General features: G+C 48.5%; 1 protein-coding gene and 2 pseudogenes across 1 annotated transcript; all 3 read left to right on the top strand.

Annotated features, from left to right (window-relative positions):
* The first annotated feature begins 1,579 nt into the window (after window positions 1–1,579).
* On the top strand, window positions 1,580–1,922 carry LOC132219368 (cyclin-dependent kinase 2-associated protein 1-like; annotated as a pseudogene).
* A 3,802-nt stretch (window positions 1,923–5,724) lies between these two features.
* On the top strand, window positions 5,725–9,884 carry LOC132219367 (pre-mRNA cleavage complex 2 protein Pcf11-like). Its single transcript, XM_059671724.1, has 2 exons — window positions 5,725–9,070; window positions 9,282–9,884. The coding sequence occupies exons 1-2, from the start codon at window positions 5,731–5,733 to the stop codon at window positions 9,317–9,319; spliced, it is 3,378 nt and encodes a 1,125-aa protein (XP_059527707.1). The 5' UTR covers window positions 5,725–5,730; the 3' UTR covers window positions 9,320–9,884.
* A 1,713-nt stretch (window positions 9,885–11,597) lies between these two features.
* Window positions 11,598–12,343, top strand: LOC132218593 (mitochondrial coenzyme A diphosphatase NUDT8-like; annotated as a pseudogene).

Raw genomic sequence — 12,343 nt, 5'->3', positions numbered from 1 at the left:
GAGTTGTGAACCAGTGGACTGAAAGGTGTTGGGTTTGACTCCAGTCAAGCTAACTGCCTCAGTTGCAGGCTAGATCCTTGGCCTTCGTCTGGGCCAGGGAAACTTACCCTTGGGTGAGGATTGACAAAGAAAAAATTTAGTGATAAGTATGGCACTGCCACTTGCATTAAAACCTCAGGCACGTTAGCTGAGTTCTTTACGTCTTGATCTTTTCACGGGAAAAATGATCTCACTCATTCATGGATAATAAAGACCATTATAAACTTATGAACAATAATGGATACAGAGGCAGAGCTGCCTCAATCTGATTGTCAAAGTGCAGGGGGAAGGCCAGGGAGGGTTGGGGGGCAGGAGGGAGGGGGGTAAGAGATCCACCGAAGGACTTGTATGCATGCATATAAGCATAACCAATGGACATAAGACACTGGGGTGTAGGAGAGGCCAGGGGATTGTCAAGGGCGGGGGCAAAAAAAAGGACACATATGTAGTACCCTTTGTAATACTTTAAGCAATAAAACAATAAAAATAATGTTATGAAAAAATGAGTTGCAAGTATAAAATATAATAATAAAGTGCTTAACATAAAGAGTTGGCATGTGGTAGGCACTCAATATATATTTCTCATCCTATCTAATAATAGAGAAACATGGTAATTTACTGTAACTTCGCTACCCTTCCCATTGGCTAATCAGGGCAATATGCAAATTAACTGCCAGCCATGATGGCGTTTAACCGCCAACAAAGATGGTGGGTAATTTGCATATGTAGCCACAATGCTGGGAGGTGAAAGGGATCTGAAACCCAGGCGGCAGGCAAGAGGTGGGGGCAGGCAAAGGCGGCCGGTGATCGGTGATTGCATTGTGGATTGGAGGCAGAGAGAGCCCCGGCGCAGGCCAGCCGGCACCCCTGGACCCCTGGGGCTGTGGGTGCTGGCTGGCCTGCTACCCCGTGATCGCCATGGAAAAAAGACCTTCAAGGCCTGTCCAAGGCAGGTTTGCATTTAAAACTAAGTGGGGTAGTCCGGAACTGCGCGGCACTGACAACCAGGGCAGTCTCTGCGTCGGTGGCACATCTGCGGCTCCAAGTGTGGAGTGTGAGGGCCATGTAAGCCAGAGACTTTGGCTGCAATGGTCAGATAATTTCAGCTCCAATGCAGGCGCAATCAGGGAAGCCATTGGGACCTTCACAAAAAAAAAAAAAAAAGAAGGCTGAAGAGGAAGGATACTTCCCAGAGCGGATTAAAGAACAGCTGGCAGCCTTGAAGAAACAACATGAAGAAGAGATCCCTCATCATAAAAAGGAGATTTGAGTGTCTGCAGAAAGACATTGAGCAGCACAGGCAGAACATCAAGAAACTGAAAGATCATGATACTGCGGCAGTGTCAGGGTGAGGGGACAGCCATATTTGCCAGTGCGCTCGAGCTGTCAACAACAAAAAGTGTGTGGGAGCTGGGCAGGCACACAGACAGGGACACAGACCCAGGCCCACCTCACCACCGCCTGGCCTCGCTGCCACCGCTGCCGATGCCGTCTTATGGGGCCTGTGCCCCGCAGCGGGAGACAGGGGGCGGAGGGGGGGATGTCTTACAAACTGAACTTGACCATGCACATGCCCGCCACCTCCATCAAGGCCTCTGGGAGCGTTCATCCGCCTTCCACCAGCATGGCAACGTCTTCCCAGTACCGCCAGCTGCTGAGTGACTAGGACCAACATCTCTAACATGCAGGGAACAGAGAACAGCCAGGCGCCCCAGAGCAAATATGCTGAGCTGCTGGTCATCATCGAAGAACTAGGGAAGGAGATCTGACTCACGTACGCGGGCAGCAAGAGCGCGATGGAGAGACTGAAACGAGGCATCATCCACACGACATGGCTGGTTCGGGAGTGCTTGGCCAAGATGGAGCAGAACACCAGGTCCTAGCCCCTAAGTCCACGTGAAAGGCTTTCCTTCTTCTTCCAAGAAGTGACAGCTCATGCTTGCATCCCCTTCAGATGAAACTTGGTTTCAAAATGGTAACAGCTTGGTTTCTCCTCCCCGTGCCCCTCCCGTGGTTCATCAGGCTCTGAACCTCCCATCGCTGAGATGGAGAAGAGATTTTTGCAGTTATTAGATTTAAGCGTTAGTTCAGAACTACCCAGGGCATTTTGTGTGTTTTTTTAAAGCATTGATTTACAGGATGCATGTCAGTTACCTATCACAGCAAGCTGCAGTTGGCCTCCCAGATACGTGTTTCTTTTCTGGATACATTTCTGTTACTCACATGGTTCTTTATGTTTCTCTTCTGAGCTGATCCAACTCTGAGGGTTTGTTTCAGTGAGTCCTGAGGCAGCACTATAGTAGCCAGTGCCCATTCACCACACAGTCTAAATTCTTTTCAATGTAACTGTTCTGTTTTTTTTTTTTTTTGCTTAAGCATTTGCATGACTATTAGTACTTTGAAGTCAATCTTTAAAATGCACAAGTTATAAATACAGAAGGAAGAGCAATTTATAGAACCTCGCCTGACAAGGACCCTTGAAATTTCCCCTAAGGATGTATGTACATTTCAGTTCCGCCTTTCCCATCAGTGGATCCAAACATGTGGAAGACAGTGACTAATACTGTTTGCATCTTTGTATGTATTTATTACTTGATGTAATAAAGCTTATTTTCATTAACAACCACAAAAAATAAATTGAAAGATCATGCTGATGCTTAAGTGCACACAGTTCCCAATAGAATGGCTACATACTGTCCACTTCTATGGAGACATAGTTCTGGTAACTAATATCTATCTATGCTGCCAACAGATTATAGTAAATTGTCATCAGTGGGGAAAAAACCACCAAAACCCAGTGGGGTGACATTGGAATTACCGAAGCGTACCCCCAACCCCTTCACCTGCCCAGACGCCTAGGGGCCCTTTACAACTGGGCTGAGCCCAGTGCCGCCCAGTGGCCTGGACACCAGACCCGACCACCTCTCTGGTTTGGCCCAAACACCTGAAGTTCGCATTAGTTGCCAACTTAAGAAATTGGAGCATTCACGTAAAATCAGGATTCCCCACTTCTCTTTCCAAAGTGGCCGATTGGGCTACCAACCAAGGGTGGTCGGTATCACTTCAACCCTAAGAGGAACCCCCAGCTTGGGGGTGTGGTGAGGAGGAAGCTATCTGTGCAGACAGTTCAGTTGTGTAAACTCTCACTGACAGTAGCACAGCCCAACAGTGTGGCCATACAACTGCGAGGCAGCACAGCCATGAGACAGTCCGGCTGTTAAACAAGGCCCCTCTCCAGCTTTCAGGGGGCTTCACCTACTCCAACCCACTGCACCCCACTCTGCCCCAGTGAGGCAGCTTCAGTGTTTCAGCTCCAGCAATCAGAACACGTCCCAGTGGAAAGGGAAAGTGTATCCATAGCCAGTGTTGCTCAATGGATAGAGCCTCTGCCTGAGGGCTGAAGGGCCCCAGAGTTCAATTCCTGGTCAGGGCACATGCCTGGGTTATGGGTTTGATCCCCAGTGTGGGGCGTGCAGGAGGCAGTCAGTCAATGATTCTCTCTCATCATTGATGTTTCTATCTCCCTCCCTCTCTGAAATCAATCTATACTAATAAAAGGGTAATGTGCTAATTAGACCAAACAGCTTCCAGGCAACTTTCTGGATGTCCTTTTGGACAAAGCCATGGTGGCGGGCCGAGGCAGAGGCGGTTGGGGCGATCAGGCTGGCAGGGGAGAGCAGTTTGGGGATCAAGCCGGCAGGGGAGAGCAGTTAGGACAATCAGGCTGGCAGGGGAGAGCAGTTAGGGGGGTCAGGCCAGCAGGGCGAACAGTTAGGGAGAACAGGTCGGCAGGCAGGTGAGCAGTTAGGAGCCAGTGGTCCCAGATTGCAAGAGGGATGTCCGGCTGCCAGTTAGGGGGATCCCAGGGATCGGGCCTAAACCAGCAGTCGGACATCCCCCAAGGGATCCCTGATCAGAGAGGGTGCAGGCTGGGCTGAGGGAACTCCCCCTTCCCCCCCGTGCATGAATTTCGTGCACTGGGCCACTAGTCCTATCTAATAAAAGAGAAACATGGTAATTAGCCGTAACTTCGCTACCCTTCCCATTGGCTAATCAGGGAGATATGCAAATTAACTGCCAACCAAGATGGCGGCCGGCAGCCAGGCAGCTGATGCGAACAGGAGGCTTGCTTGCTACAGTGACAGGGGAAACCAACGTTCCCCGCCTGCCGCTGTTGGGCTCTGAGCTGCAACTCTAAGCAACTGTGTTGCAATTATAGAAGGGAAACCTGCCTCAGAAACCCGATTTCAGCCAGCCGGGCTTCAGCCAGCAGGATCGCAAGAGTGTTACAATTATAGAACCCAAACAAACCCAGATACCTGCTTTCTGCAGCCGAGGTCTCAGAGCTGGAGCCCAGCCTCAGAGCTAAAGACGGATCTCAGCTCCAGTGACAGCCATAGAAGGGAAATAAATCCCAGAATGAAAAGAAAAAAGAAAAAAAGGGAGGTTGGGAGCCTCAGTTGCCCGCCAGCCTGAAAACAGCTATCATCCCCTCACCCAGACTGGCCAGGCACCCCAATGTTGACCCGAAACCTGCAGCAACAAGATGGCAGCTAATTTGCATACTGAAGGCAGGGGACAGCTCTCAGAGGTGGAGGAGGTTCAGGAAACAAGCATGGACACAGATCCTAAGCCATAGGCCAGCGCTCGCCACTCCCCAGCTATTGAAGTAGCAACACGATGTTAGTGTGTTTAGCATTCGCTGTGCTCCTGAGACATTTAAAGTTGTGACAGTGAACTAGTTTGCTTTGACATGTTTATGTACAGTTCATTCATATTTCTTCACACAAAGGAAAAAATATATATAAAAATTAATAAAATAAAGTAAAATAAAATAAAATAAAGGGTGTCTGTCAGCCCTCTCTGGCTTGGCTCAGTGGTTGAATGCCAGAAGCTGGTCCGTCCTTGCTGCTTGACACAGTCGCTGCAGGGAAGAAACATCTGCCCAGTGTATCTTTCAAGGGACTTGGCGTATATGTATATGCCATACTGTTCTTAATACATTGGCTCCCCTTCTTGGCGCTATGTGTTTTAACTGAGGTCACCTCTCCGAGATAGGTTGTTTCCCCAGGTAGGGATTTTCCCCTGAAGCTAGGGAGGGGATAAAACCCCTTAACTAAGCGCCAGGCGGGTAGTTAATCACTTTAACTATGACCAATCACGCTTAAGCTACATAATCTTTACTTCCTGGAATGGAGAAAAGAAACGCCCTAACCTTTGCAATAGAAATTGAGAGGATTAAAATCAACTGGTATAAATGCAGATGTAAGAAGGCAATAAAAGACAGAACGTGGCTGGAGATCCTGGCTAGAGAACCTGGCTCTGATGATCAACTGAACGCTGCTGTCTGTGTCCTTCCTTCTTCGCCGACTCCGTCCACACCTTTGGGAACCCCTGGACCTGTTCGGGCAGGACCCAAACAGAGGGCGCCCAAACAGGATTCCCCTAGGAGCTGCAGCCACCTGCGCCGGCACCCTTTTGTTCCTGTGGAGAAAGAGGCTCCTGAGGTGGCTGAAAGTGTGTGGAGATCACTGTGCGAAGGCAGCCTTGAGTACCTGGCGTTCCCCCCGTGTCGTCCCCCAATACCCCTCCGCGGTCAGTCAGCACGTGGTGAGGCCGGAGTGGGGAGAGGAAGCGCGGTCGGCAGTGACACGGGGTGTCAAGAGCGGCTGCAGCTGCGGCCACGGCACAATGTCAGAGCCCACCCTGGCCGAGGCCGGTCCCTTGGGGGCCCGGGAGGACGCCTGTCGGGATTATCAGTCATCCCTCGAAGACCTGACCGTCAATAGCAAACCGCACATCAATATGCTGACCATTCTAGCCCAGGAGAACCTGCACTTCGCCAAGGATATCGTCTCTCTCATCGAGGCCCAAACCGCCAAGGCTCCTTCCTCAGAGAAGCTTCCCGTTATGTACCTTATGGATTCTATCGTGAAAAACGTTGGCCGAGAGTATCTCACCGCCTTTACTACAAATCTAGTTGCAACATTTATTCGTGTGTTTGAAAAGGTGGATAAAAATACCAGAAAAAGTCTATTTAAATTACGTTCCACATGGAATGAGATATTCCCATTGAAGATTCTTCATGCCCTGGATGTCAGAGTCAATTCATTAGATCCTGCTTGGCCTGTTCAACCTCTACCCCCCAATCAGAATACATCTAGCATCCATGTGACTTCTACATTTCTAAATAAATCGCCTGAAGAGCCTTCAGCTGGAAAGATGTGCCACTCTGGATGTAAGCAGTCACATATGGAAGACTTTGTGCCACCTTCCAGGGAAGAAAGAAATGCTAAGAGAAGTGCTGAACAAGATGTTCGAGATCCAAAGCGAATAAAAAAGACTGAAGACGAACGACCACAAGAAAATAAAAGATTACAACAAGGTGAGGACCATAGTAAATCTCCTCATCTAAGGCGGAGGGAAAGCTGGTCGAGCGCTAAAGGGGTTGTGTCACCTCGAGCCCCAAAACAACAGCATCGATTAAGCGTAGATGCCAATCTTCAGGTTTTCACAGAGTTAACTCTCGCAAGCAAAAGAGAATTACTTCAAAAGACGAGTGAACATTTAGCATCTGGTGAAATTACACAGGATGAGTACCTTGTTGTTGCGCCTCAAATTCGACAGCTATTTCAGTATCAAGAAGGTGTACGAGAAGAGCAGAGGTCACCATTCAATGATCATTTTCCACTTAAGCGACCTAGATGTGAAGATGCAGGTGAACCATTTGTAGATACCTCAGCATCACGACTCGCCGGCCTAGATACAAATCAGCGCCTTACAGTGTTAGCTGAAGACAGACCGTTATTTGATGAACCTAGTAGGCCATCGGTAACAAGAGATGGCCCGACCAAGATGATTTTTGAAGGACCTAATAAATTAAGCCCTAGGATTGATGGACCTTCTGCACCAGGTTTTCTTCGATTGGATGGGTCACCTGGACAAATGGGGGCCAGTGGTCCTTTGAGATTTGAAGGTCCTCCGGGACCAGAAGGGACACCTCTGAGGTTTGAAGGGCCAGTTGGTCAAGCAGGCAGAGGTGGTTTTCGGTTGGAAGGTTCCCCTGGTCTGAGGTTTGAGGGACCTCATGGTCAGCCTGTGGGTGGACTTAGATTTGATAATCCCGGAGGTCAGCCTATACGTGGACATAGATTTGAGGGGGGTCGTGGTCCATCAGGACCTGCAATTAGGTTTGATGGACCTCATAGTCAGCCAGAAGGTGGGATCAGATTTGAGGGCCCTTTGCTACAGCACGGAGTTGGAATGAGGTTTGAGGGCCACCATGGCCAGTCAGTCGCTGGCCTGAGGTTTGAAGGACAACATAATCAACTTGGTGGAAACCTTAGGTTTCAGGGTCCACATGGTCAACCAGGGTTTGGGATCAGGTTTGAGGGACCTTTAGTCCGACAAGGAGGTGGAATGAGGTTTGACGGTCCTGTACCAGGAGGTGGACTGAGACTTGAAGGGCCTCTGGGTCAAGGTGGTCCAAGATTGGAAGGTTGTCATGCTTTCAGGTTTGATGGGAAGCCAGGTCAGCCATCACTCTTACCAAGATTTGATGGATTACATGGCCAACTAGGTCCTAGATTTGAAAGAACTGGTCAGCCAGGCTCACAGAGATTTGATGGACCACCTGGACAGCAGGTTCAACCAAGATTTGATGGTGTTCCTCAAAGACTTGATGGTCCACAACACCAGCAAGCATCAAGGTTTGGTGTTCCCCTTGGTCTTCAAGGCACACGATTTGACAATCATCCTTCACAAAGGCTTGAATCCGTTTCGTTCCGTCAGACTGGTCCATATAGTGAGCCACCTGGCAATGCTTTTAATGCCCCATCCAAAGGACTGCAATTCCCAAGACACGAACAAATATTTGATTCACCTCAAGGACCCAATTTTAATGGACTGCGTGGCCCTGGAAACCAGAGTTTCTCAAATCCCCTTAGCAGAGCTTCTGGACACTCTTTTGATGAAAAGAATCTTCAAAGTCCTCAATGTGGAAACTTTGGCAATTTACCTGCTCAGATAACAGCGGGAAACATGCAGGTGTCTCAACAGGTTCTCACTGGTGTTGCTCAGCCAGTACCGTTTGGCCAGGGACAACAATTTTTACCAGTTCATCCAAAAAATCCTGGAGCATTTGTTCAGAATCCTTCCGGAGCCCTTCCTAAGGCATATCCTGATCATCACCTCAGTCAGGCAGATGCCAATGAATTATTTTCAAAACTGCTAAGAACAGGAATTCTCAAATTGTCCCAGCCTGATTCAGCTACAGCACAAGTAAATGAAGTTGCTGCTCAGCCTCCCACTGAAGAGAAGGAAGGTCAAAATGAAGATCGAGATGTTCCCGATCTTACCAATTTTACAATGGAAGAGTTAAAACAACGTTATGATAGTGTTATAAATCAACTGCACACTGGTATTCAGTGTTACTCTTGTGGAATGAGGTTTACAACGTCACAGGCAGATGTATATGCAGATCACTTGGACTGGCATTATCGGCAAAATAGAACTAAAAAAGACGTTAGCAGAAAAGTTACTCATAGACGTTGGTACTACAGTTCAACAGACTGGATAGAATTTGAGGAAATAGCTGATTTGGAAGAACGGGCAAAGAGCCAGTTTCTTGAAAAGGCGCATGAAGAAGTTGTGCTCAAAACTCAGCAAGCTGCTAAGGAAAAGCAGTCCCAAAGTGTACCGGCAGGGCCAGCTGGAGCAGTGGAGAGTTGTGAAATCTGTCAAGACCAATTTGAACAATACTGGGATGACGAAGAGGAGGAGTGGCATTTAAAGAATGCCATCAGAGTGGATGGAAAGATTTGTCATCCATCATGTTATGAAGATGATCAAAATACATCTTCATTTGACTGTACACCATCTCCCAGCAAGAAACCAGTTGAAAACCCTCTGAATATTATGTTGAACATGGTCAGAAATGAATTTCAGGAACCCTGTGAGAGTACCAATGTTAAGGAAGAACAAATTGATACCCCACCAGCTTGTACAGAGGACAGCATAGCAACATCTCAGAGCTGCTCCCGAGACATGGGCTTTACTCGTAGGAGGGTGGTGTGGGCACCTAGTGGGAGGCCATCAGCAAGTGCCTGGCCTGTCTGTGGCTCTCAACATCAGTTCCCTTCCTCTCCAGGCAAAGATGGGAACTGCCCAGTCACGTTACCTGAGCAAGCCCCTCCCCTTCTTAGGTTCCGGAGGGTACAGGTGACCCCTGCGCCAGGTCCATTAAATTAAAACGGAAGATGATATAGTTGAGTCAGTTTAAATAAAATGAGAAAAGTATGTTTTTCTTTTTTAAAAAAGCTGCTGTTTGGATCTAGGTGAAGATTTTTTTTTTTATGTATATATAGAACTATCTGTATAAATTGCCTAACTGAGGCAGGGCCTTCAGCTATCATTTGGTTTATAAATACATTTTAGTATTTGCATAGCCTACTGCCTGCACAGTTTCCGGTGCTTGTTGTGTGAAAGTTATACAGATGTGTGCAAATTTAACAAAACAAAATTGTTATGTGTAAAAATGTACGATTTTCACTTGTGAAACTGTAAATTGTAAATAAAAAAATATTTTTGCTACCCATGGAGTGTAATATTTATGGACACCATCAAATAAAGACAGTGTTTCTGTACTTTTTATTGGGTGAAAATGGAATTAAACAGCAACCTCAAGAAAAATTTTTTTTCTGGTAGTTCTGATGATTAAAGCAAAGTCTAAGTTTTATCCTTCATAGGGGGGTTGTGAGAGAGCGCGGCAGGCCTTTTCTCAAATAGGAAAGCCAGATTTGAAAAATTTTTAGAAACAATAGGACAATTATGCATATATATATATACATATACATATACACACACACACTAGAGGCCAGGTGCACAAAAGTTTGTGCACTCGGGGGCGAGGGGGGTCCCGCAGTCCGGCCTGTACCCACTTGCAGAGTCTGGGACCCCTCAGGGGATGACCACCTGCTGGCTTAGGCCCGCTCCCCAGGGGATTGGGCCTAAGATGGCAATCAGACATCCCTCTGGCAGGCCGGCAGCCCTCGGGGGATGCCCACTTGCCAGCAGGGTGTAGACCTAAGCTGCAGTCGGACATCCTTAGTGCTGCTGAGGAGGCAGGAGAGGCTCCCACCACCACTGCTGTACTGTAGCCATCAGCCTGGCTTGTGGCTGAACAGAGCTACTCCCATGTGAGAGCGCCCTGACCACCAGAGGGCAGCTCCTGCATCGAGCGTCTGCCCCCTGGTGGTCAGTGTGTGTCATAGTGACCAGTCATTCCCAGTCCTGCTGTTAGGGTCAGTTTGCATATTCCCCTTTTACTATATAGGATAGAGGCCTGGTGCACGCGTGGGGGCTGGCTGGTTTGCCCTGAAGATTGTCCCGGATCAGGGTGAGGGTCCTGCTTGGGTGCCTGGCCAGCCTGGATGAGGGGATGATGGCTGTTTGCAGCTGGTCACACCCCCGTCAGGGTGGGGGTCCCCACTGGGGTGCCTGGCTAGTCTGGGTGAGGGGCTGAGGGCTGTTTTCAGGCTGGTGGGCAACTGAAGCTCCCAGCCTCTCTTTTTTTTCTTTTTATTCTGGGATTTATTTTCCTTCGATAGGGGTAACTGGAGCTGAGAGCCTGCTCCAGCTCTTTGCTCCAGCTCCGAGGCCTTTGCCGGCTGAAAGCAGGTACCTGGATTTGTTCAGATTCTATAATTGAAACTCTGTTGCCATCACTGGCCGCTCTAAGCTCTGAGGCCTCGCTGGTTGAAAGCAGGTTTCTGGGGTTTGTTTAGGTTCTATAATTGCAACATTGTTTCATCCGGAGCTCAGAGCTGAGGTGCGGCAGGCAGGGAATGTTGGCTTCCTCCATCACTGGAGCAAGCAAGCGTCATGTTCACTTCAGCTGCCTGGCTGCCGGCTGCCATCTTGGCTGGCAGTTAATTTGCGTATCTCACTGATTAGCCAATGGGAAGGGTAGCGAAGTTATGGTTAATTACCATGTTTCTCTATTATTATACAGGATATATATATATATATATATATATATATATATATATATACAGATATATATATATATCCAGCTATAGAGAACCACCCAGATGTCCTTTTTGAAAAGTATCGAATGAAGCAACATTTATTTTTTAACTTGGAAATTGATGCCATCAAATAATTAATGAATTTATTTAAGTACTAAAGGTGACTTTTTTTAATGACATTTTTTAAGTTTGTCACAATTTAATGCAGTGAACATATTTCTATTTTAAGTTACAGGGGAGTCTGTAAGAATGTTCATTTGAAAAATCGTTAACCTTTTTCATTTGTTGGTTTTGACTGAATTAGATGGATACCATGAGATGTTAATATTCATCCATGTAATAAATAGAATGATGAAGAAAAAAAGAAGAGTGGGAGAGACATGTCCTTCATACCCTGCAGGTTTCAGGGTAGTAAAATTAAGGGAAGGTTGTTCTAAGTGGAGGGAAAATCTGCGAAGGCCCAGAGGCCTGAATGGGGGACCTGAGTCGGTCAGTCTGGCTGGAGTGAGCCCCACGCAGGACTGGGGTCAGATGGACCTGGCCTTGACTGCTAATGGCCTCTGGATGGCAAGGGTGGGGTCTCCCTCTCAGCCTCCCTTCTCCAGCCCCAAAGGCCTGCCAAGGCCATGCCTCCCTTGACGGCCTGCCTCCTTGGCCCAGGCAAAGAGCACGGTGGTGTTGGTGGTCGCTGGAGTGGGCCCGCTGGATCCCCAGAGCCTCCAGTCCAACCCAGAGGAGGTGAGTTGGGGCAAGGATGCCGGGAATGGGATGTCCCAATGGGGGAAAGCTGCCATGGTCAGTCCTCTGTCCATCCTCCCCTGCCTCCTGTCATAGTTGGAGGAAGTGTTTGCACTGCCACTGGTCCACCTGCTGCAGGTGCAGAACCAATGCTGCACCCAATTCTGCAAGAGTGGCCACTTCCGTTACACAATGCCTGTCTTCCTGCTTGGGCCACACCGCATCTGGGGGCTCACTGCTATCATTACCGAGTTCACCCTGCAGGTCTTGGTACCTGGTGCCTACCAGTCTAGCCTGGATGTCCCTGGGGCTGAAGACTGGTCCCAGGCAGCCCCTGCCCTCACCCTGCTGGACCAGCGCGACCTCAGGACTGAATAAAGAGCCTTTACCAACTCTTGGGCAACTGCATCTTCGGCACTAGGGCCCTGACCTCGAGCAGACCCCATGGGAAAGCTGGTCTCCTGGCTGGGGAACCCCCGTCTAAGCACTCAGTCACTCACAGCAGTGGGCACTTACCCTGCACCAGGTACTTGGCATCA

This window comes from Myotis daubentonii, chromosome 16 (assembly GCF_963259705.1).
Source record: "Myotis daubentonii chromosome 16, mMyoDau2.1, whole genome shotgun sequence".
Taxonomy (NCBI): Eukaryota; Metazoa; Chordata; class Mammalia; order Chiroptera; family Vespertilionidae; genus Myotis; species Myotis daubentonii.
Note: the sequence above shows the minus strand (reverse complement) of the source record. Positions and strands in the feature narration are given on the sequence as shown.